At 29.2% G+C, this 24728-nt stretch overlaps 1 protein-coding gene across 1 annotated transcript in view; it reads left to right on the forward strand.

Moving 5' to 3' along the window:
• Window positions 1-615: 615 nt before the first annotated feature.
• The window catches only part of Ugt50B3 (UDP-glycosyltransferase family 50 member B3), a 31417-nt gene continuing 7304 nt past the window's right edge, over window positions 616-24728 (forward strand). The window contains exons 1-2 of the mRNA XM_085199807.1: window positions 616-721; window positions 6794-6900. Of these exons, the coding sequence (XP_085055933.1) occupies window positions 6898-6900 (3 nt within the window). The 5' untranslated portion in view covers window positions 616-721; window positions 6794-6897. The remainder of the gene's footprint in view (window positions 722-6793; window positions 6901-24728) is intronic.

A 24728-nucleotide genomic window follows, 5' to 3' on the forward strand; every position in this document is an offset into this window, starting at 1 on the left:
TGCGTAGTTCTTATAGTAGTAGTACTTACCTTGTGTTATTAGTAGAAGGATGACGAATATATTATAAAGTGGCTGTGACATACAGACTGACAGACGTTCAGCGAAGAAGCCTCAAAAATAGCGAAAAATAAAAATCGAGTCCGGATTCTGAATAGAAATATTAATATTGACGATAACTAGAGCGTCAATGTTTCTATTTCTAACTTATTATGCACTACTGTTTTATTTTATAGGGATCTATGTTTGTAACATAAGCAGTTTCTTAGTTTTGCAAGAAATATCTAGGTACAAGAGGGCCGACAAGATATTTTAACAGTTTAGCAAAATAATTTAATTAATAAAAGTATAATATCTCTATCTATTATATAAAATATTTTTACGGATACAGTACGAATATTTTGGAGAATAAAAAAAAAGGTCGTCATGGGCTTTAATATTTTCTTGTTGAAATCAAAAATCCTGCTAAGCTACATTAATCATAATTTGGGAGTCCAGAAAAATGTTTATAAATTTATATATTTTTTTGTTTTTATTTATTTAATAACAAAAATACAAAGTAGGGTAAGTTATACCAAAAAAATATACAATTAAAAGGTCGAAATGCGTCAAGAAATCATTGCCACACGTGTAGTGGTGGTGAGAGGAAGTATTCTCGTCGTAGTCGCGCGGGAAACGCACGCGCAGTCGTACTTTTTAATTTTTTTTATCGCTACGGAATCAAGTGAGTTTTGAATTATTTAAGTGATACAAATTATTTTTAAAATAATATATTCAAACAAAATTCTTATTTATAATTTTTTAATAATTGAAATATTAACCAATGTGTAAATTATAAACGGACATAAATAAATAATAATAAAATTTATATAGAGATAAATGTATGAAATAAATGTGCAGATTAAATTAAAAATATTGCTAGAAAGCTTTTATGAATCGTAATTCGATATCGTATTTAATGCATTTAGCGGGTCTTACAAATTGCTAGATTTCGATGTAATTAATTACTTTGTGCAGATAAATTTCTATTTAAATTACTCAACACAATTCGAACAAGATACGAAAAGTAATTACAGTCCATTAATAAAATAAGTTTTATTTTAGCATTTTTTTTACTTAGGTTAATCACAATTTAACGCATTTAATAACATTAGATTTAAATGAATTCAATTTAATTTTTTTACTCATGTAAGTTAAAAGATACTTCGTTCCTCACTTGTATCAATTAGAATTTGTTTATGAAGTAATATAAGAAAAATATAACGTGCAGATCTACATTTTTATACTAATTTCAATTATATATATATATATATATATATATATATATATATATATATATATATATATATATATATATATATATAATATATATAAATATGTCTACATTAAACAGAAATAGTTGAGACTTTTTTTTTAAATAATATATATACTCCTGCATAAAATCTCTTGTATTTTTTTTATATATTGAAATTTTTCTATAAATTTTAATGTTGTATTTTTTCTATAAATTTTATTCAGTTAAAAATATTTAATTAAAATATATTTCCAGTTGTTTTCTTTACTGTGAATAAGAAACAACAAAACAATTATTTGCATTACGATTATTCTAGGATGGCGTTCACGCTAAGCATGCTGAACTAGAGTAGTAGGTTAACGGATTCTTAATATTTTTCAAGGCATAATTTGATCCTTGTATTTTTATCTAATCATTTACAACAGTGTAACGTGTTATTATAATTGAAGGCAAAATAGGATGCGTTAAGAATAAACGTACGTAAATCACGCAAACACTTTAAATTAAATTTACTGAACAAATTAAAATTGGGAAGCTGTCATGCCTCGAAAAACTCGGCGGAAAGTGAAGGATAGAGTGTCTTAACACTAGGATTCCTCTGCCTACTATACTGTAAGCGGGATAAGCGTGAAGCTGATTTAATTTAGATTTATTTTAATTTATTCGAAGAGCCCTATTTCAAGCATGTGTTTGTTTTAAATAACGAATTCAACTCTATCAATTTATGTTAGAAAAACTAATATTAGCAGACAATATAGGGCACAAACTTTTGATGGAATCTCAAGACGTGACCGTGATCCCAAACGGCAGCCCAAACTTTGTTTTATTGGAAATTAATCGGCAATAAGGTTTTATGTTCCAGAAAATCTTAGTATTTTTTTTATATATGAAAATTCGTGAGTATTTAGAATTTTATAACGTTTGAATATATCTACATATTATTTACCTAGTAGTAGGGGGCCTTTTGTGGCGCACCGGCACAAGCGTGCCACTGTGTGGGTTCGATTCCCACTCAAGGAAATTAAATATTTAATATTTTCATTTTCTCACTTTGATAAAGAGCGTAGAGCGTTGAGTTCTTTCACTCAACATGCAATGCCAATGTATATTAAAATATCTGTGAAAAGAACTATTTTGCCAGTTCAGAAATCTGTGAGTTGTTTTTTTATTTTTGCTTCGTACTCGTGAGTATTTACATTTATTTCTCTTACTTTTAAGCTTACATTATTTTTAATTAAAAAAGTCATGGTATTGGATGAGACATTGCAAAAACTATAAAAGCTTTGAAAGATGATTTACCAAAGTATTATGTAATAGTTATAATGCATAATCGTCCATTGCATAAGCTCGCCTTACCGCTCTAGTACCCTAGGAAAGAGCAGGAAGTGCGACGGATATAACGGGTTTGTCTTGTTACGTCTCGTGCCGTATCGATAGAGCCTTTATATTAAATGATTTTTGTGGAACTTCATAGGTCTAAGGTTCGATTTACTGTTGAAGATGTAAACTAAAGATATTTACAATGTTTGTGGTAGAATAATAGAAAAGTAGTGTTAGACGTTCAAGTTAGATATAAATGGAAAGTAAGGTGTTAGATTACTATGTTTTCTAAGTTGGAGTAACTTCTGTATCTTAGGGCTATTTATATCACAATATTTAATAGTAACCACTTTTTCTTTTCTTTAATAATAAAAAATAAACAAAGAAGAAAAACAAATTATTTTAAAATAAAAAATATATATTGGTAGTATGTACTTACTAAAATATAGACAGTTTTAGCGTCACGCACACAGCAGGGTAGGTAGAAGGAACCTTGTGTTAAGACACTCCGTACTCCGTCCTCTAGTGGCAAGAAGTAACAAAAATAATTTTTAATCAAATAATCATATAAACACTTATGGTTATTTACACAATATTTCTGTTGAATTGTGGATGAAATTGCAGTTCGATTTCGCTTATTTTAATTTTGTTTCCTCTATATACGCAGAAAATCGCAGTATAATCTCAAAGGATCTGATCAAAGCTTTCAATTAGTTTCGTCATGTCACAACAAGTTTTTACCTCGAATTACTAAACCTTTATATACTAAAACCTAGGTTTCATTTAATAAGGTTGTTAGTGGGGTATACAGGCAAATGTCATTACAATTATCTATAGAAACTGCATATTTCTTTGTTGCAGTATTATAATAAATCTAAAATATATTTTTCAGTACAAATTACTAATTATTACTTTATTTTGTCATTTTTGCTATTGAATTCCGTTATTCATCACATCGTGTTGACATTGGAAAGATAACACGTATCTTAACACTAAATGTTCTCAAAAAAATAGAAAATAAAAAGATTTTTCTAAAATAAAAAGGCATTTCCTAAACATAAGGAAGTTCTAGACTACAACTAATTAAAGATTCACAATCTCATCGTTTCGTCCTTTCATTAAACTTTTAATAAACAACCCGAGTGGACTTCAAAAGTTTCAAAGGCAACCTTGAAATTGAAACTTGATAGAGCAATATTTAATTAATGCATAAATTATCTATTACCGCTTTTAAAGTGGGCTTTGCAAATCTTTCATTTAATAAGAATGAATATATAAAATTTATCTATGAGAATATATTTGTGTGGATTTTTTTATTTTTAACAACTTTGATATTTTTATATTTTATTTCGCCTCTGGTAACGATGTGAAGCGCGGTGTTGAGTTCCGCGGCTCAACACGCAACGCCTCCGCAAATCGACGGAAAATGGAGAACAGAGTGTCTTAACACTAGGTTCCTCTGCCTACTCTATTGTGAGCGGGATACATCGTCACGCTAAAAAAAGCAGAATTACTTCATATTTGTCGGTATTACGTTGGTTACTGGTATATGTGAATGATATTCAAATTAACATGTTTATATATGAAGATGCCAATGTCCTCTTAAATAAATTTACTTTTCAATTATATTGAAACGGATTTTAATGCACGTCTAGTTATCTTGTAAAGTCAACAGATATACAAACTCCTTAGTAGTTGCAGTTTGAGGCCAGTCGTGGTGCAGGGGCACAAGAGCGTTGATGTAAGGTTTTGGGTTCGATCCCTTGAAGAAATAAAATATTTAGTTAAATTTTTATTTTCATTTCTTTGCTCTAATGTCGAGATGAAGCGCGGCGTTGAGTTCCGCCATTCAACGGGCAATGCCTACAGAATTCAGTGCAAAACGGGAAATAGTGTGTACTAGGTTCCCATTTTCATCAAATTAAAACACTTTTTTTTAATATCACGCTGTATCAGTAGACAGAGGGAACCTAGTGTTAAGACACGTGGGGAACGCAAGTTCTTAATGGGACAGAATTCAGGTAACAGATTCCCATTAAGAACTTCCATTCTCCACTTTCCAGCAAACTCTGGAGAATTATTGACCATTACTTTTAAAGATCACGTGCAATTGTACCATACTGTAGATACAATCGAGATAGTACAAATATATCTACACCTAAAATTGTTGATATTAGACTCATACAAACATATATATTATATGTATAGTTTAATATTATAATATATAATACTAAACTATGTATTTACTATGTATTTAATATGTATGTTTGTGCAAGTAGTTTCAAAATACAAGTAACTAGTAAACGTGTTATTTTCACTAAAATATAATTGTACGCAAATAAAGATTGTATAACACCTTTCAAGTTCATATACTAAAGTGTTTTCACATTGTAAGGCTTCGTGTACATTTATTGAATTTTATACGTCCGGCTTTTAAAAGCGCCTAAAAGTATATTATTATTATTAGTTATGATTTTTAATTTTTTATTTTTTTAATTGAATACACAAAGGAGGAGGTTAATTCGGCTTTATGTTTGTTTTTACTTCAATATTTTTTTTCTTTATTCAGTTTTTATATGAGATGAAATTAAATAAATATTTACCTATATAAAAAATACTGATTAAACTAAAAAGATTAAAAAGAAACCAACAATAATTCATTAGGATTAACAGTCGGAGCTTATTTAAATTTTACAAGGCTCGTTGTTAAGAAATATTGGTTGTAAAATAGGTTAAGTTTTTAATTATATCATAACGTTGAGTCTTTAATAATAAGGCAACATGCTATGCCTCCAGAAAAAGTGACCGAAAATGGAGAACGTAGAGTCTTAGGTAGGCACTAGGTTTCCTCTGCCTACCCTGCGTCATGCAGGATACAGGCTGAAGCTGAAAAAAAATTACTTGATGTAAGTTATGTACGCTATGCTTATACATGGTGTGTATATTTAACTGGGTGCAAATAAACGCGTAATGCCGCGACATACTGACACCGCTTTTGATTACGTATATGTACGTGGTCCTATTTTCTTCCACATTCTCTTTGACAATTTAAAATATTTTTAGTTTGTGATTGTCCTTCTAATATACGACCATTATAGCTCAGTTAGAGAATCTCTCTGTCAATAGTTCTAGATTCGATGTTCTTTTAAGAGCGTTTGTTGTATTGATTTCTTTATGTTTTGCTTAGCTGAAATAGGTGAAACTCTCGGTTCCTAAAGTATTTCATTCATATGAACAAATGATCCTGTCCCAAAAGGAGAGATACGCCAAAATAAAGTAGCAGCGAAAATAGTGATAAAACTATCAATTAAATATTTAATTTTTTATGAACGAATGGGTGTCATCATTTATGTCTCATAAATAATTTAACATTTAATAAATAATATGTTTTAAAGCAAATTTTGTGTAAGCGTCGGATGTTTACGAATGTAATAATTAATTTTACGTAATGTTTGAAATGGAAAGTAAAATTCAGGTATCGAGAACAAAAGTATAAAATTAACCTCGTTTTTTATAAATGTTAACTTTATCTTTTCAAAGATCTTGAAGTTTATGATGCTAAATTGTTATTTTAATTCATTATAATCTGCAAATTTCTAGTTCTGTGGCAAATCTGTGCTTGTAAAACATATTTTTTTCTTTCATACAGAATATAAAAGTATAATTATATATATATTTTTGAGTATAATTATAACACATATAATGTAGTTGTTATGGTGTCTATAAAAGCATGAGAGTGACTAATACTTAGTTTAGTGTGTTGGTTAAAAGTCAGTCTATATATATACAATTTTAATTAAAAAGATTTAAGTTACGACTATTTTTTATTAGCTTCACATTGTATCCCGCACGTAGAGGAAACCTACCATTAAGACATTCCCTTTTCATTCAGCTGGAATTATTTAAATATTATTATTTAAACTATTACATTCAAGGGAATCAAAAGGTATTAAATGGCTTGTTTTCTTACATATTGAAGCTTTTCGAACCAAACGGAAAACGCCCAGAACTACCAGTTGATTTTAAATAGATAAAAAAAAATTAAACAGTAATGTCATCTATTTGTTTATAAAAACTGTTAACCAACGGTTACTATATAACGTTACAATAAAAATTGGCGCCTAACTCTGCCAAAATCAACGCCACGTTCACTTTCACTAAGTTGTGTTTTTTTTTTTGCAGAATCGAGACGAGAGCAAGTGCATTCCGTAGTTAATGGCGCTGTAGTGAATTGTGTTTTGTGTTAAAAATATAAGTGTTGCCAGTGTTAAATATATATTTTGAAGATGGTAAGTTATTTTATTATATTTTTTATGTATAAACTTATATGCGTTTAGCGTATATTAAATTATCAATAAATTGAATTTGACATTTAAATTTAATTTCAAATTGTTGTTTGGTAGCTATTGCTAATAATAATAGAGGATGTCGCGGCGCAGTGATTAAACGCGATGATTGTGTGTACGATTCCCACTTAGAGAAATTAATTTTTATTTATTAACATTTTCATTTTGTTGCTCAATGTAAGGCGCCGGGTTGGGTTCCGCCACTTAACACGTGATGTTTCGAAAATTCGACGGAAAGTGGGGAAAGGTGTGTTTTGTCTCACGACTAGGTTGCTTCTGCGTACCCTGCTATATGCGTTATACAGCGTAACCTGTATAATAATACATTTTACATGTTATGCATTTTGTAGTATTGATAAAATAATATCTTTAAGTCTTATAGGAATCGTCGGTATATTATGTAACTTTTGTCTTTTTTAAAATATTTTTATTTGTAAATATTTTAAAAAAGACAAAAATTTTTTTTGTAACAAAACTTGTAAAAAAAATTATGATATGGAAAATGAGGGCACGGGCCATATGTCTGTAGTATTATTAGATTCAAAAAATGAAAAAAAAGAGACAGTTTTTTTAAATATAATTGGCTTTTTGTTTTTAATAAACTGACATTTTTAAATAACGACATTTTACGATAAAATAAACAAAAACATTACTAAAATGTAAGGTTTTTTAAATTTTTTAACTATTCTACGCAGAAGAGTGAGAGTGGACAGTCTTTCATTGTTTGTAAATAATTTTATTTATCTTTTAAGGCATCTGTGCGGTTGTTAACTAGCTTGTTATATAATTGTAACGTGTGAAGAAATACGTATAAACCACGCGTAACATATATACAATCTTAAATTATATCTGAACAAAAATTTTAACATTATTAATTTACTTTGAATATTTTTCTTTTCTTTTGAATAATATCTTTTTACAGATACTCTAAGTTTACTTTTCCCGTCAGTGAAATGATGTACTCAGTTGTCGTGAAACCATATAATCAGGCCTACACATAGTGATGTGTCTCTATGTGAAACCTTTTGAATATTATCGCATTAAAAAAATATTACTGATAATGTAGGCAGCAAAAAGCGAAAAAATAAATGGCTAACGGATCAGCTAATTTCAGTATTTCATCTGTTCTCTGACACAATTACATAAATAATAAGGGAGAATAAAATGAATTATAACAATAATCTAGTAATTGTAGAAGTAAAAGCGGCAAATATTAGAGAACTTAAAGTCAATTAATAGTCAATAGATTTAAAACAAGTGAAAAAAAAACGTGTCTTTTGCTGATATGTATGTATATAAAAATGCAAAATTTGGCCGTTTTTAAGAATAATTTATACTATATTAGTATTTAATATATAAAATGGTTTTATCTTTATTTAAATTTTACACAGATTCAGTATACTAAATATAATAAATGATGATACAAATACTTCCTATCTCTGAACATAGTCATACATTAATTTATTATTTTTTATTACAATTGTATCATTTTTAGAAAAATGCATAATGATTAATCATTAAACTAGCAAAAACTCGGCGTTGAGCTTCTCCACTCAACAGAAATCCTCGAAAGATTCAAAATTTAAAATATTCATCTATCCCCATGGCTAAGAATGTTTGGAGTAGTTTAATCATTATCAAGGTGACTTAATGACGGAATTAAATCGTACATCCTTTCACGTGCTCTCCGATTTCCTTATCACTAATGTATAATAACTAATAGCACATTACACAATTATACAATAGGTGCTTACGTCGTATATAGATATGTTTATATGTTCCTTATTTATTGGAAGGAATATTTGAGACGTAGTGGCGACACGCAAAATGATATAAGTATATTTTTATTCAATGTCGATAGTTATTTTGATTTAGAGACAATTTTATTTTATTTTTGCTCTCCCCTGCTTCAATTAAAACTATTTTTGAGTTGCCATTTTTTATCTGTTACGTAATTTGACAAGTAATGCGACAAATATCTCCTCAAGTATCTGGAAAAAAGGGATGGCAATGCTGTCAATAATTATACTTAAAATATAACAAGCAGGCGAATTAATAAGTAAATATTGCTACGTACACATAAATATATTTAAAATAATTATATTTATTAAATAAATGATATTAACCAAATTACTCACATCGATTATTATTATCTATTCCGAGTTATGTCACATCGATTCTCTAATTCAAATTTCGAGTTTGTATATTTATGAAATTGGTATTTAAAATTCTTAAGCTTTATCTGCTTCTAAGTGAATTTTAATTACCTACTTCCGTTCGTACGCTTATGACAGTAAAAAATATGCTTCAAGTCACTTTTTAAATGCTTAATTTGTTTTGGATATCTCAGACATCGTAATTAACTATGAGAGAAATGATAAATTAATGAAAAAAGCAATTTAAAATCATCCTTTTAGCAATTCTTTATAACAGAAGATGTACCTTCACTTAGATTTTGCATGGAGAGGGTTTTGATTTGGTTTTCACTAGTAGACTGAACTATTTTAAGATTTATAAACATATATTATTTTTCAGTTTATATAAATATTATTTTAGTTATACTAAAATAATATTTATATAAACTGAAAAATATGGACTATGTCCAAGCAGGCAAAGCCACGGACAAAACAAAGTTTAGAGAAAACTAACGAAATGACATTAATTTTCGAGCACTAGAAAATATAATAATAGCAGAACGGTACGGAATACAGTTATTTAACACTTATTTTTATTTTTTTATTTAACATTTATACATTTGTATATAATGATAAATTTATTATAATATTAAATTCTCGTAAAAATATGTAACTGTATTTTATTACGTTGATTTAAATTTTAACAAGTTTAATCACTTAAGTGAAGTAGTTTGTATTGTTCGCTTTATTCTTTTGTATTATTTTAACCAGTTTATATTAATAATCATTTATTAATATATATATAAATTTTAATAGTAACCTTCTAAAATTGCCTAATAGAATTGCGTAACAGTTTTAGGTCAGGATTATATTTTTTGCATCGTAAGGGAAAACGTTAAATATTGCCATTAGGGTACTTACAAACCCTTAACGGCTCTATAATATAAGATTTAAGCCATTACTTTTAAAAATTGTGAAATAAATCAGTTTCACGTAATATCTCGCATACAGCAGGTTAAGCAGAGGGAACCTAGTGTTCTGTCTGTCTTCGTTCCCCACTTTCCGCTTTGAGTCATGAAACTCAACGTCGAGCTCATCTCATCATTCATTCATTCTATCGAGTTGGGATCGAACCCGCCACAGTCACACCCTTGTGCCACTGTACCAGAACGGCCTTATTACTGTTTGTATGGAAATATATAAAAAAAAACCTGTATATGTCACCGAAACCAATTACGTATAGTTGATATAACACGACCTTTCTCATAATACATGTAATGTCAGTATTAACATATTTTATATGTGAATTAAATAAAAAAAATATGTTATTTTAATTTGTAACATAAATACATATAAATAAAGATTATTTTTTTAATTTATATGAATTTATATCCTGATTTGGCGAGTTCATAGTATTTTGAATCTTATTACATAGGTTTTAAAGTTGATATTATATTAGTTTTTGTTACGGAAGTATAGCGAAAGTGTACTCTCACTACGGTCACGGTCGCGGCTTTAGGCGAACAATGGTTTTGGCAATAAACATTTCTTGTAAGATTATAAAATGTGAAATCAACATTTGAATCTTTTATATGAAGATTGCATTTATTATGTATATGAATAAATATTCGCCTTTTAATAATTCGTGACTATAATATAATAAAATATATAAAAAAATAATAATAATATTGGGATGTTCTTTTTTTTTTGGAATCTTGTATTTATGTTAAAATTGTATAAATAGAAAGTTTGTAAGTAATAACACTTTAAAACGTATATTCCTGTTTTTCCGTCCCCGTAGAAATTTTCGTATACAGACGAAAAGTGAAAAATAGAAAGAACAGGCTTTACGGTAATTTTGCTTGAAATTTTCTACGAGAATAAAAAAAAACCTGCCAAGTCCGAGTTGGACTCGCACACCTAGGTCACTATTAATTATATAAAAAATCAACTGTAACTGTAATCTAACTATAATGGTTCATAATATACAGTGACAGATAGACAGACAGAATCTGAATAAGAAGGTCTCGCTTTACACTTTGCGTACGGAACCTTAAAAATGAGCGTACTATGAACTTTAAACGAGTTTCGTTTGAATTTATTATTTCAACTACATTACTTTGACACTGGTTTCATATCTAAAGGCAAATCTAGAATATATATATAATGTATGAAAGTATTTAATTGTCATTCTACTTAAAAATTTTACTGTTCAGTTAAAAAATAGCAATACACAGCTTCTGACTGCCAACGTCATGGTTATGGGTTCAATTCCCACTCAGGGGAATGGGTTATTTTAATTTCCTCATCCTAATAGAATGACGAGGCACGGAGTGTATTACTATTAAGTTATTGAAAAAAACATATACGAATAAATAATATTTTTATTTATACAGAACCAAGATAAAATTCCTAGTTAAATAAATAACCTTACTTAGTAATGAATACAAAAATCTTAAACAACATTTACTTAAAGCTCTTAATAATAACAATTACTGTATTATTTCAATATATAATTAGTATATTATAAAAATATGACATGATTTTTTAATCAGATTAAATGGTCCACTTTATAGTGGGATATAAGGAAGTGGTAATGTCTCCTTGGTAGTGATTGGTCATTGCTAGCGGCTGTTACATGATTTTAGTTTTACTTAAACTATAAAAGCACCTTTTAATATAAGCCTTAAGTAAATAACATTGTAAGTAGTTGGAAAGTATCTAGGTGTAGGTACTACTACACCTAGATACTTAATATATGGAAATACTAGTGGACCCGAACGCGGCTACGCCCGCTTGAACTATACTAATATTTATTAAATATATTTATGAAACTATTTTCAGTTTTCAATAGAGAGATGCGTTAAGCAAGCTCATTTTGGGTGACGTTTTCCAACAACAAACTTTGCAAATCGTTGCTTAGCAACGGTCGCTCAGCGACGGTTGTTATTGACATGGCAGAATAAATTGCATGTCAAATTAATAAGTATTTTAATATAATGGTATATTTCGATAATATTACAAATATGAGAAAAAAAAAGTATCCCATGTTCATCCCGAGACCCTCAAGTATCTCTATATGAGTATTTTATCACAATTAAATTAGCGGTTTGGCCCTGATTGCGTAAAAGACAGACAGACAGACAGACAGAGTTACTTTCGAATTTATAATATAGGTATGGATATAGGTATGGATGTACCGTAATACAAAATGTATGGGATAGTCCATTCACACAGGAAGACTATGTCATATTTCGTATTTTTCTTCGATATAGCCCTTTGTGCTGGCGTTTGAAGTTACATCCAGAGTCAGGAACTTAGAATACATTAGGCTTAGAGTATTTTCGCTATATTCATCGTCATATATCTACTTGTCTTGTCATAGACAACTATCATGTCTATGACATCTGTCATGTGTCATAGATTATTTAACTCTTCCATTTGGTCGCGCTGACGAAGCCTCAGGTAAAAACTCTAGGTTAACTATATATGAAGTTAATAAATTAATTTCTAATTCAGAGATAACATCAATAAATAATTCTCTGAGTGAACTCAAACCCACAACTAACGCGATTACAGTCTGCTTACGTTACTCTACTGAGTCACAACGCCCCTAAAGCAATATTTACTTAATTTTAACACAGGCTGCTCTTATTTCTAAGTATTAAATGTTATTGTTTTGATATAAAAGTTGTGAATGTATTTGAAATGAAAGTGGTAAAGCTTTATTTAAGCAGTAATTTGTTTGTTTATTTTGTTTTATTTCAATAAATAAAAGTCAGTTTTCATTTTACTTTTAAATGTATTTTAGCTCGCTCATATTTGTTTTGTTTATTATTTATTTAATATTAGAGACTTAACGAACGTTGAATATTTTTTTATAATATAACCAAAGAATAAATATATTTTTTAATATAAATAGATTATCCACTATAAAAATATTTTTCAATTCGAACTGATAGTTCCTGAGATTAGCGCTTTCAACTTAACAAACTCTTTAGCTATATAATATTCAAGTAAATAGATTTATCTGGTATGCTCTTTAATATCGCTAAATCCATAGGAAATAAGTATCCGGATAGGGAACCGAAATGATAGGAAACTAAGAATAAGGCATTCCTAGGTTCCTTTCTGCCCTGATACATAAAATGAATGCAAAAATAATAATCAGATTCATTAAGTTAATATTGCAATGTTAATTAATATATACATAATAACCTCGGAAACATCTATATTTGGCACTTTTCAATATGAAACCATTAAAACAGGTTAAACCTTTCGTTACGTAAGGTCATATAACGTCCTGGTAACCTACACTTATAATACTATAGTCTTTATTCAATAATCAAATTTTAGTATTGAATTTTTGGACTATAGAAACCCAGTGTGACATGCTTATGATTGAAAAAAAAAATCAGCTGCACGGTGTATAGGCAGAGGGAACCTAGTGTTAAGACACTCCGTTCCCCACTTTCTGACGAATTCTGGAGGCAGGCTGGAGGTGTGTTGAGTGGCAGAAATTTTTTGCATTTAAGGTATATCTTTAGATAAAACAATGATATTATCATAACTAGGAAATAGCAGAGGCATTCGTGGTGGTGGGGCACAAGCCTTTGTCTTAAATCGATCACTACTCGGGGGAATGAATTATTTTTTATTGATATTTTCATTTCTTCGCTCGTGTACTGAGGCAAGAGCGCATACTAATTCTGTTTATAAAAAATAAAAAAATTAAAGATATTATAATAAAAACGGAACCTAACCGACTCTAAATATGTCGACTAATAAAGAAAAATATAATAATAAAGAAACAGTACGTAAAAATATTACATAATCGAAATCGTCTATGAACGAAATTGCCCGTCGATAGTGAAAGCGTGTGTAATTATGTGGTATATCTATGGTGTATAAAGGCACTTATAGTACATTTCTAGTATGAGATTTTCTTTATTTTTTTTTAAATTTCACTTTGTATTCCACACACATTACAAAAAATAATAAATAAATAATACTTAAAAATACATACTTTTGTGAAAAAAATGAACTAAAATGTATTTTTTTCATGTCAATAAGCTTGAAGGAATCACGTTTTCTCATTGATAGACATAAAATACATACTTTTTTATTAATTTCCGTTTCCTGAACGAAACAAAATTGTTCGATTTTAATAATTTAGGGTCTCTTGGAATGTAAAAGCTTTTAATCGGCCCATACAAAAGCTACTTTACCTCACATGATTACCTCTTCAACCTCTCCACTTGAATGATGAAAAATAAAAAATGTATTGAATATAAAATACATACTATTTTTATTTCTTATTAGATTGTGTAAATTATCAAGAAGTTTAAAACTGTTCGAATTTGGTTGTCGGGAACAGAGTGTCTTAACACTATGTATCCTTTGCAATATGCATAAAACTAAAAAACATTTTATTTATTCTCAACGGCCTCAACTACTTCTATTGGAGCAAAAATATAAAAAAATGTCTTATTTCATATTGAAATTGTCAATAAATAATATAATGTTGACATTTATATTAATGGCAAATATAATTAGGAACAAATATAGTATCATACATTAATATCTAAAGGTTTTCTGGAGATCTTGCTTCGCTTCCGTCCGGAAATCCAAATTTGCTCATTTATTATGTATCGCACTATGTATGCGTAATTGTGTATTAATTATAACAACTTGTCAGGGACGATAAAGTATTAAATAAGTATTGCTTCCAATTAATTATTTTCGGCATTTATTTTTTGTAGCTATATAATAGGTTTTTGGCCGTCTGATTGTAAACGCAACAGTAGTGGGTTCCCTTGACGAATATTCAATGTTTATATTGAGTAAATATTGGTACAATTTATGTTATTACTTTTTCTCATAATAACTGGGAATAACGAAATAACAATATCAGTAAATTCCACGCGGCCGGAGACGCAAGCGAAACACCTGTTAAATATTATAAAAGTACAATGTATGTAAAAATCTATATATAAAATATGCTTTTTTGGTTTGCTTTACCTATATAAAATGTTAAAAATGATAATTTTAATACTAGAAATTTATTATGATATTTTAAAATATTCTAAATACATATATTTTAATGGAGAGGAAAGAGTAGGATCACTTCCTTTTTCTACTAGTATTATCCCCACTAACATTTTAATAATATGTATAAATTGTATATTAGTTCTTTTATAATAAAGAAACTTTTTTTTTTCATTTCAAAATTACACCGTAACATAATGTTAACAAATTAAATGAATGTTTATAAATTAATTGGTTAGTATTATTAAACTTGAACGTGTTATGTAAATTTTTACAATTCTTCATTATAGTATAACTATTTAAAGTTTTATATCATTCTTTTTAATTATATACGATACGATAAATCTTTCCAAAAATGCCGCTTATTCTATATATATAAAATCACTCACTCATCACGAAATCTCAGAAACTACAAGTGCTAGGAATCTGAAATTTTGCACAGGAGTTACTTATAGGCCGCAGGTGCTCGCTAAGACGGGAATTTGTAATATTCGACTTCTAAGGGGTTGTTTTTGGGGTTGAAAGTTTGTATGAAACTTCGGTACTACAAATGCTAGGAGTCTCAAATTGAGAGGACGTCACTTATAGGCCGTAGGTACTCATGGAGACAGAAATTAATAATAAAGTAATTCACGCAGGCGAAGCCGCGGGCGGGCCGCTAGTTATTCATATTTTCTTGCAATTTTTTTGGATTTTTTTTTTACTATTAAGTGTTTAAACTTAATTACATTGTCACCTTTAAAAATAAATTATTTTATCATGCATGGTAGCATGGTGGGCAGAGGGAACTTGATAACCTTTCCCCCACTTTTCGCTGAATTCTGGAGGCATATATAATGCCGAGTTTTGCCTCTGTATGATATATTATATTATATAAATATTGCATTTCCTCGAGTGGGAAACGAACCTACAACCCAAATACCCAATACAAGCCTTGAGCCACAACTGGCCTCGGATAGGTAATCATTCGGAACATTAACTAATCTGAATGGTACGTTTCTCATAATACTCGTATATAAATATAGCTTTTATTATAGAAAGAAAGGCAAATCTCCGCTAATGCTATCTTTCTAACATAGTGATGTAACACTCTCGTAATATACAATACGTATAATATTTATTATGTGTAGTGTAATGTAGATAAATAACAACGGTTACAGCATCTAAGTTTGTTTATGTAATTTAATATTTGTGTTTTAGCTTTTGCTTAAGGTCTGTTACTGTTTTGTTTTATTTTATTTTTTATAGCTTCACTGTGTATCCTGCATTTAGCATCCTGATATAGATCAAATTTTGCAGTAACATAGCTTATAACTCAGTATATTACATAGGCAGTATATAACTATAAGTTTAAGCGGGTGAAGCCGCATTTGTATCGCTAGTTGGCTATATAGGAGTACCACGTAGAATGTTTCGATGTAATTTAGAATCAGTCATTCACAATTCTTAGTTTTTATTCCTACGAAGGCAAAGTCGCTGGTGACAGCTAGTCTAACGATAAAATTATTACTTTATCTAAAACATTATGTAGCTATCAGTTTTTTTCCTTAATATATTTATCATAGATTTTCGTTAGCTAATTTGCAAATGGCTTGTAGTTTTTGAGGTCATGGCCAGTATGTATGAAAATCAGTTTTTTCTTATATTCTAGTTATATATTATCATATTGTATTTAATTATTATTTATGTGATTTTTTTTTGTATGTTTTAAAAGCGGTTATTTACCTTACTACAGTATATTATGATAGATATGTCATCTGTTCTATTAAGACTTAGAATACTAATACATATATACAAATATATAAAAAATGTACATTGTTTAGTTCGTTAGGTGATGTTTTTGGTATGTTAATGGATTTGTATCTCATTTTTGTACCTACAATAATTATACTTTGCTTATTTTTTATTAATTTTTGCAATTTACGTCGCTAAGCTATAGAAAAAAATAGTAGTTTTAAAATGTGACTTAAAATATAATTACGTTTGAACTTGAAAATTTTGCGACAAATTAATTGTTAATTCTATTTAAACTTAATCATTAATTTCTTTTAAAAAATAAAATGCTAATCTTTCAACATAATTAGTAATTGTGTTGAAATAAATAATTAGCATTTTTTGCGATAATCTTGAATACACTAAAAGTCATTAATGTAGCAAAAGAATTGTCAAAATTAATGAAATATTATGCTTTTTATATTTATTTTATAATTTATTATTTATTTTATTATGTTGAGTTCTGCCACTGTCTTAACACTAGGTTCCCTCTGCCTACCCTGCTGTGTGCGGAATGCAGCGTGAAGCTGATTTAACTTTTATTTTATTATTATTTTATTTACTAGTTTTTCTGTTAGTACATTTATTTTTTATTGTAATTTAACATTATCCAACAACAATAATATAATCAAAAAAATAGTCTGTCGAAGTGGACGTTGAGTTCCACCAAAGGTGGTGGAGGCAATGCCTCTAATTTGAATGATAACCAGAGAACGGAGTGACTTAGACAATAAGTTTACTGTGTTTATATACATACATAAATTTATTTTCAAATTTCAGCTTAACCTGCTTTATGCAGAACTGTATTTTCCATTAAACTGGAAAGCAAAATCTTAACTCAAAAGTATTTTATCTAATTATATAGAAAAATAATAAGTTATTTATTTTATTGGAATATAGAGAACTGATATATCGCTAGAGCTAGAGCTAGAGTAAGGATAATTTTTATTTTATTATTAATTTAATTTTGGATTTTTTTATATAAATCTCTTTTGACTTTGAACTTTATCAAACAGTATTGTACCTTCGATGATATAATTTTCTATTGCTATCGTTTTTATAATAACTTGTTAATTTATTCATTATTATCACATTGTTCCAACTTTCAAGGTATTTTTAAGGAAAATGGAGCTGCATCGCTATAGAAATCTTGAACAACCTAATTTTCGTTAGCCTTGGGCATTATTAATATTAAAGAAAAGATTGTTATTAAGGCAAGCCGTAGAGTAGGCACGAGACGTACGTACGTAAATACGACAGGTTGTAGGTTTGATTCTCACTCGAGGACATTAAATATTTAAATATTTCCATTTCTTCGCTCTGTTTGTTCCGCCACTCAATATGCTTTCAACGGAAAGTGAGGATTAGAGTGTCTTTACATTAGGCTTCCCCTGCCTACGTCTACAGATAATTTATTACGCCTTTATAATTTAATAGTAGCTTTAAAGAACAATTTAGGTGTTTTAAAGAATTCCAATCGAAAAAAATCGATATTAATAAAATTATGTAACTGGTTGGCCTTCATTAGGCCTTTTGGTCACGAAAGGACTTTTCTTGCGTGTTATTTAACCGAAAAACGAGTTGTTCAATTTACACCTCGGCTGTGCCAAGTTTTTTTATATGAAATTGAGTAAAGGCAGTAAAAATCAACACGACTAGCATTTATACGTACTTTTTTAGATATTCATATGTAAACTAGTCGTGGCCGTCGTGCGCTGTAGATGCAACGACCGTGGGTTCGATTCCCACTCGGGTCAATTAACTATTTTTATATTGTCGCTCTGGTAATAGGATAACGCCGTCCTGAAACCACTCATCAGTTAATGTGAATAGTTAAAAACTTGGATAGGTGCAATCAGATTTTTAAGATCTTTGCATATTTTTTGTTTTGTGTTCTTCGTTTAGTATAAACGTTCTGAACCTATGGCTTAGTGGTCAGATCTATTGGATAGTCTCCAAGAGGTACAGGTTTCCGCTACGTTCAAATATTTATATGTTTTCTACAAAAGTGTTTTTCTTTAATACGTGTGGAATGATATTTTTAAATGTCAAAAATTTTGTTCATATATTTATAATGTAAATAAAATGAGAGAACGGAGGAATGTGACAACAATAAGCTCCATTTGTCCTCCACATGAGTTTCCGTTCGAATAAAGTTAATTATTATAAAAATTTTAAGGTCAAATTTATCGGAAAGTTAACTCGATTTCCTTAACTAAAGGACTTGACCCTATATTTTTTACTTGACGCCCAAAATATTACGAATTTACCTCGAAGTTTATTGGTTTTTAAAAGTTCGTGTAAAAGCGACTCATAACTACTTAAAGAGTTATTGAATTATACAATTTAGACTCGTTATCTTACTTAACGCATATAAAAAATTATTAAGTCATACAAAACATATAAAATATTTTATATTTTTTTATATTTTTTTTTACGAACAGAAATATATTTGTAGTTTAATACGCTGCTTCACGCTGGATCCCGCATATAGCAGGATAGGCAGGGCATCAACCAAGTATTAAAAGCACTCTGTTCTCCACTTTCCGTCGAATTTGTCGAGGCATTCCGTGTTGAGAGTCGGAACTCAACGCTGGGCTTTTGCCTTGGTGCCAGAGCGGCGAAATGAAAATATTAATAAATAATAAGTCATTCCCCCGAGTGGGGATTGAACCCACAATCGTCATAATAAATCATAATAATTTCTAAAATATTTTTAATTATTTATTGAAAATTTTATCAAACTTTTAGTGATACATTACCCTCCACAAAAATGGCACTAACTGCATAGATAACCTAACCTTAAAAACTTTTTTTTTAATATTGAATAGGCTTGCGTTTGACCGCATCAAGTCTTACCCTGGGATCCGGCCGTTGAATCCTGCATAAACGAGTTTTCTTAATTAAACCTATATTAATGAATAATACATGATTAGTAGAACAGATTACACCTGGGTTGCCTGGAAGAATCCTGCCGCAATCACCTTTAATTTCATTTTTTCGTAACTCGTTTTTGGAGATAATTGCACCAATACGTTTTTTATATGAATCGCACATCATTTGAAAGATAATCGCATAAGGAATTGGAAAATTAAGGGTTGCCAGCTCTCAGTCTGCCGCAAGTCTAGGGTTGCCTGGTTTAAAGATGTCACTAAATGTTAATAATTTGCACTCATGTGTTTTTTTAATGAATTATATATCAAATTAAAGCTTATTTTTTTCTGAACACTATAAAACAGGGTTGCCTGGAAAATTCCTGCCGCAAACTGGGGTTGCCAGCGTTTGAAATATTTTATTCCGGTTCCGTTTGACTATGAGAATAGACGATGAAATGCGCGGTCTGCCCCATGTTTTAAAGTAAAATATTATATAATAGAAGGTCAATCTTAAAATCAATGTTTATTCTAATTGTTCACCTGTTAAATGATGATTTTAATCATATTAAGTACACGTAGAAAACTATTTAAAGATGAAATCATCCTTATTTTTCAAGTAAAATAATGAATGTATAATATTGAGTCTTTGCAAAATCTATTTTCTAAATACTAATATTTATTTAAATTACCATTTTGAAACAACTAAAATATTTTATTAAATAAATGTTTACAAATATCGATCTACTATAAGCTATTAATATACATACATATACATCATGTTTCCTTAATATAATGAAGGGTGACCATTATTGCGGATATTTTTTAAATTAATTATATTGAAAAATATATTTCAATGAACTCTCTGTCTCTCTCTCTCTCTCTCTCTCTTCATCCTCTACTTGTTTGATTTGACAACGCTTGCCGCAACTTTTTTTTTCTCACGCAACTTTTAATAATTTGCATAGGAAAAAAAAATATATATATAATAGAATTATAATAAACAAAACTAAGTTAGCAAAGATTAATTCCAAGAAAAACTATTCAACTAATAATAACTATTAAAAAATTATAAATAAAAAATTTCACTAGCAAGAACTTGTCCGTTTATGCTGATAGTTTTTAAGGCATTTAGGTCTGAAAGAATTGTTCTTATAATTATAATAAAGCACAATCACTCCTAACGTCCCTAACTTAGTGTAATCAAAACTGAGGCAACTATCCCACTGCCACAATTGTCTAGATTTTATTCTGTATTAGAAGTTATTTACATAGATAAAAATATATAATATTAAACATTAAAGTATACTTACGTTTTGCATTAGAAAATAATTAAAAAATACTTCTTTATATTTTTGTTTTAAAACAATGAACTTTTTGTAACACTGTAAATGATAACCGTGCATTGTGTCACTATTAAAAAAAATGTCACTGTATTTAAAATTCATTTTTTGGCGAAACAATAGCATAATTTTACACTTTTGGAGAGATTCCTCGTTAAATTCTATCACATTTTCACTCCGGCCGCACAAAAAACACATCTTCATTTTTGTCAAGTAAAAACGTCTTTACTCTAAAACGAAAGGTAAGTAACTAAGTAATATGCTCAAAAACAACTCATTTGGCCATCTGCCCTTTTATTGCATTTAGAAACAATACATCTTCGAAAATAATTTTATTGCATGTGGTTTGCTTTGTTTCGCGCTGCAAAATGTTTATCTATAGTAAAAAATAGCGAACTAACTAATTGATATTTGCCGACTCCTGGTCATAAATCGTAAATAGCGTTTATTAGTCGGCATTACTGCCGAATTTTCTTGGAATTAATCTTTGCTAACTTAGTTTTGTTTATTATAATTCTATTATATATATATTTTTTTTTCCTATGCAAATTATTAAAAGTTGCGTGAGAAAAAAAAAGTTGCGGCAAGCGTTGTCAAATCAAACAAGTAGAGGATGAAGAGAGAGAGAGAGAGAGAGAGACAGAGAGTTCATTGAAATATATTTTTCAATATAATTAATTTAAAAAATATCCGCAATAATGGTCACCCTTCATTATATTAAGGAAACATGATGTATATGTATGTATATTAATAGCTTATAGTAGATCGATATTTGTAAACATTTATTTAATAAAATATTTTAGTTGTTTCAAAATGGTAATTTAAATAAATATTAGTATTTAGAAAATAGATTTTGCAAAGACTCAATATTATACATTCATTATTTTACTTGAAAAATAAGGATGATTTCATCTTTAAATAGTTTTCTACGTGTACTTAATATGATTAAAATCATCATTTAACAGGTGAACAATTAGAATAAACATTGATTTTAAGATTGACCTTCTATTATATAATATTTTACTTTAAAACATGGGGCAGACCGCGCATTTCATCGTCTATTCTCATAGTCAAACGGAACCGGAATAAAATATTTCAAACGCTGGCAACCCCAGTTTGCGGCAGGAATTTTCCAGGCAACCCTGTTTTATAGTGTTCAGAAAAAAATAAGCTTTAATTTGATATATAATTCATTAAAAAAACACATGAGTGCAAATTATTAACATTTAGTGACATCTTTAAACCAGGCAACCCTAGACTTGCGGCAGACTGAGAGCTGGCAACCCTTAATTTTCCAATTCCTTATGCGATTATCTTTCAAATGATGTGCGATTCATATAAAAAACGTATTGGTGCAATTATCTCCAAAAACGAGTTACGAAAAAATGAAATTAAAGGTGATTGCGGCAGGATTCTTCCAGGCAACCCAGGTGTAATCTGTTCTACTAATCATGTATTATTCATTAATATAGGTTTAATTAAGAAAACTCGTTTATGCAGGATTCAACGGCCGGATCCCAGTCTATCTGGTGAGCGTTGATGCGATCTACGGTGTGGCACGCTTGCCTAGCAGATACCTATTCACTCGGGTTTTGAAGACCCTTATATTGTATGTCATAGGAAACTAACTAACTTGTAACTTGTATTTAAGAAACTGTAAAAGATGATAAATAAAGTTAAAATTATGATTGAATTGAAAACCGCTCTATAAAATAACTATAGCCAATACAGCAAAAAAAAAAGAGAATTGGAACTGTTTAAACGAAATAATATAGCAATAACTATTAAATTACAAAATTTTGATTGGCAAATGTTTTACAAAATTGATTTCTCATTATGCTGTGTTAAAAGCAGGTCGTCGCACTCTCTTAACAGTTTTCCTAAGCTAAAGCTAAAACAGTGTCACAATGATCTATTATGACTAAATATTCAAACATTGCTAAATACAATTTTCATACAAACAAACGTGAGTAACTATACTTGTAAAGACGGTAGAGTTTTGGTTAAAGATAATTACTTATTGAATTAACTATGATGATATTTTAAATTATATATCTCATTTACATATATTTGTTTTAGCTTCACGCTATATCCCGCATTTAGCAGGATAGGCTGAAGGAACCTAATTCATTCTCTATTTTCTGAAATTAATTTTTGAGGCTTTGCGTATTGAGTGGCGGAACTTAACGCCGCGTTTTGCCTTGTTACCAAAACGAAGAAATGAAAGTATTAATAAACAATAATTAATTTCTCCGAAACATATATTTTAGTCACATTATTCTGCTAATTTAAATTATATTATGGACGACGGGTTTTAACGCCGCCTTTAACTGCTTAGTTGCGATTCTAAATTTAGAGCTTTTAGAGCTTTATTCTAAATTTTAATAAGACAAAATTGTCAGACAAAATTGTCAACAGACTTTAATTCAATCTTACAATTTTAGCTTACAGACTGTCTTTACTGTGCCTGAAATATATTATCTACTTAATAGAACACCGAGATACAAAGCTATACAAAGATATAACGATAGATACAAAGCTATAAAACTTAAAAACAAGCGACACAAGCTTTACACTGTTTGTAAACATGTTAATTTACATTAAAATAAAGCAAGCCTTTGAATGGAAGACATTACTCCATATAAGGTGCGGACCACACCGCACGTGATGCTAGTAATTATTTATGGTTTCGCTTTATGGTTTTTAATGGCTTTGTTTATATATCTTAATATATCTTTTGTTTTGAGTTAAGGGCATGTTGGAGGAAAATAAGGCAAGGTCGTTGTGGTTCAGGTTGTTTTAACACTTAAAATGCAGTTTTCCTTTTTTGATATTAGACCTGATTCCTTTTTTTTATTTTAGGATATTAATTATGATTTACTTTTGTAAATAAACTAGTAAAAAGTAATTACGTAAAATCTGCTAAGTTTAAATTTTTAAAATTACAATTTAATTAAATATTAATTAGTGCGAAAAGCTTTTATGATCATATAAATAGTAGAGAGGATATGAGTTGATAGTTAAATTTAAAAGAAAAAAATATTCTCCTTATTACAGCGCCGAAATATAAGCTTTTTCTAAAAAAAAGATTTATTTTATTTATTCATGTAAAAACCAGATGTAGAGTAAAAAAAAAAGAAAAATGGAATCAAATATTTGGTCTCCTAGCATAATAAATTTAACAACTTTTCTATTTATATTAAGGTCACAGAGGGCTTAAGAAAATCTAAAACATAACTTAAACTGAAAAAGTTTGAACGAAATATTTGTCACTATATTAAAGGTAATTTATATTTAATATAAATTGAATACTAAAATTCAATTTTGCTATTCTATTTTATTCTAATGTAATTCTATGAAACCCAGGCCGTCGGTTGTGGTTCCGATTCCCACTCGGGGGATGAAATATTTAATATTTCTATTTTCTAGCTTTAGTAACGAGGCTAAGTGCGGCGTTGATTTCCACACGCAATACCTTAGGTATTCGGTAGAAAGTGAGCAACGAAATGTCTTAGTGGAGAACGGGGTTCTTAAACACTAGGTTCCCAGGTTTTCCCAGCCTACCTACACTGCCATGCCATGTGTTTGAGACCAGCCGT

This window comes from Heliconius melpomene, chromosome 16 (assembly GCF_056956725.1).
Source record: "Heliconius melpomene rosina isolate 202511_hmr_F chromosome 16, ASM5695672v1, whole genome shotgun sequence".
NCBI classification, from domain to species: Eukaryota; Metazoa; Arthropoda; class Insecta; order Lepidoptera; family Nymphalidae; genus Heliconius; species Heliconius melpomene.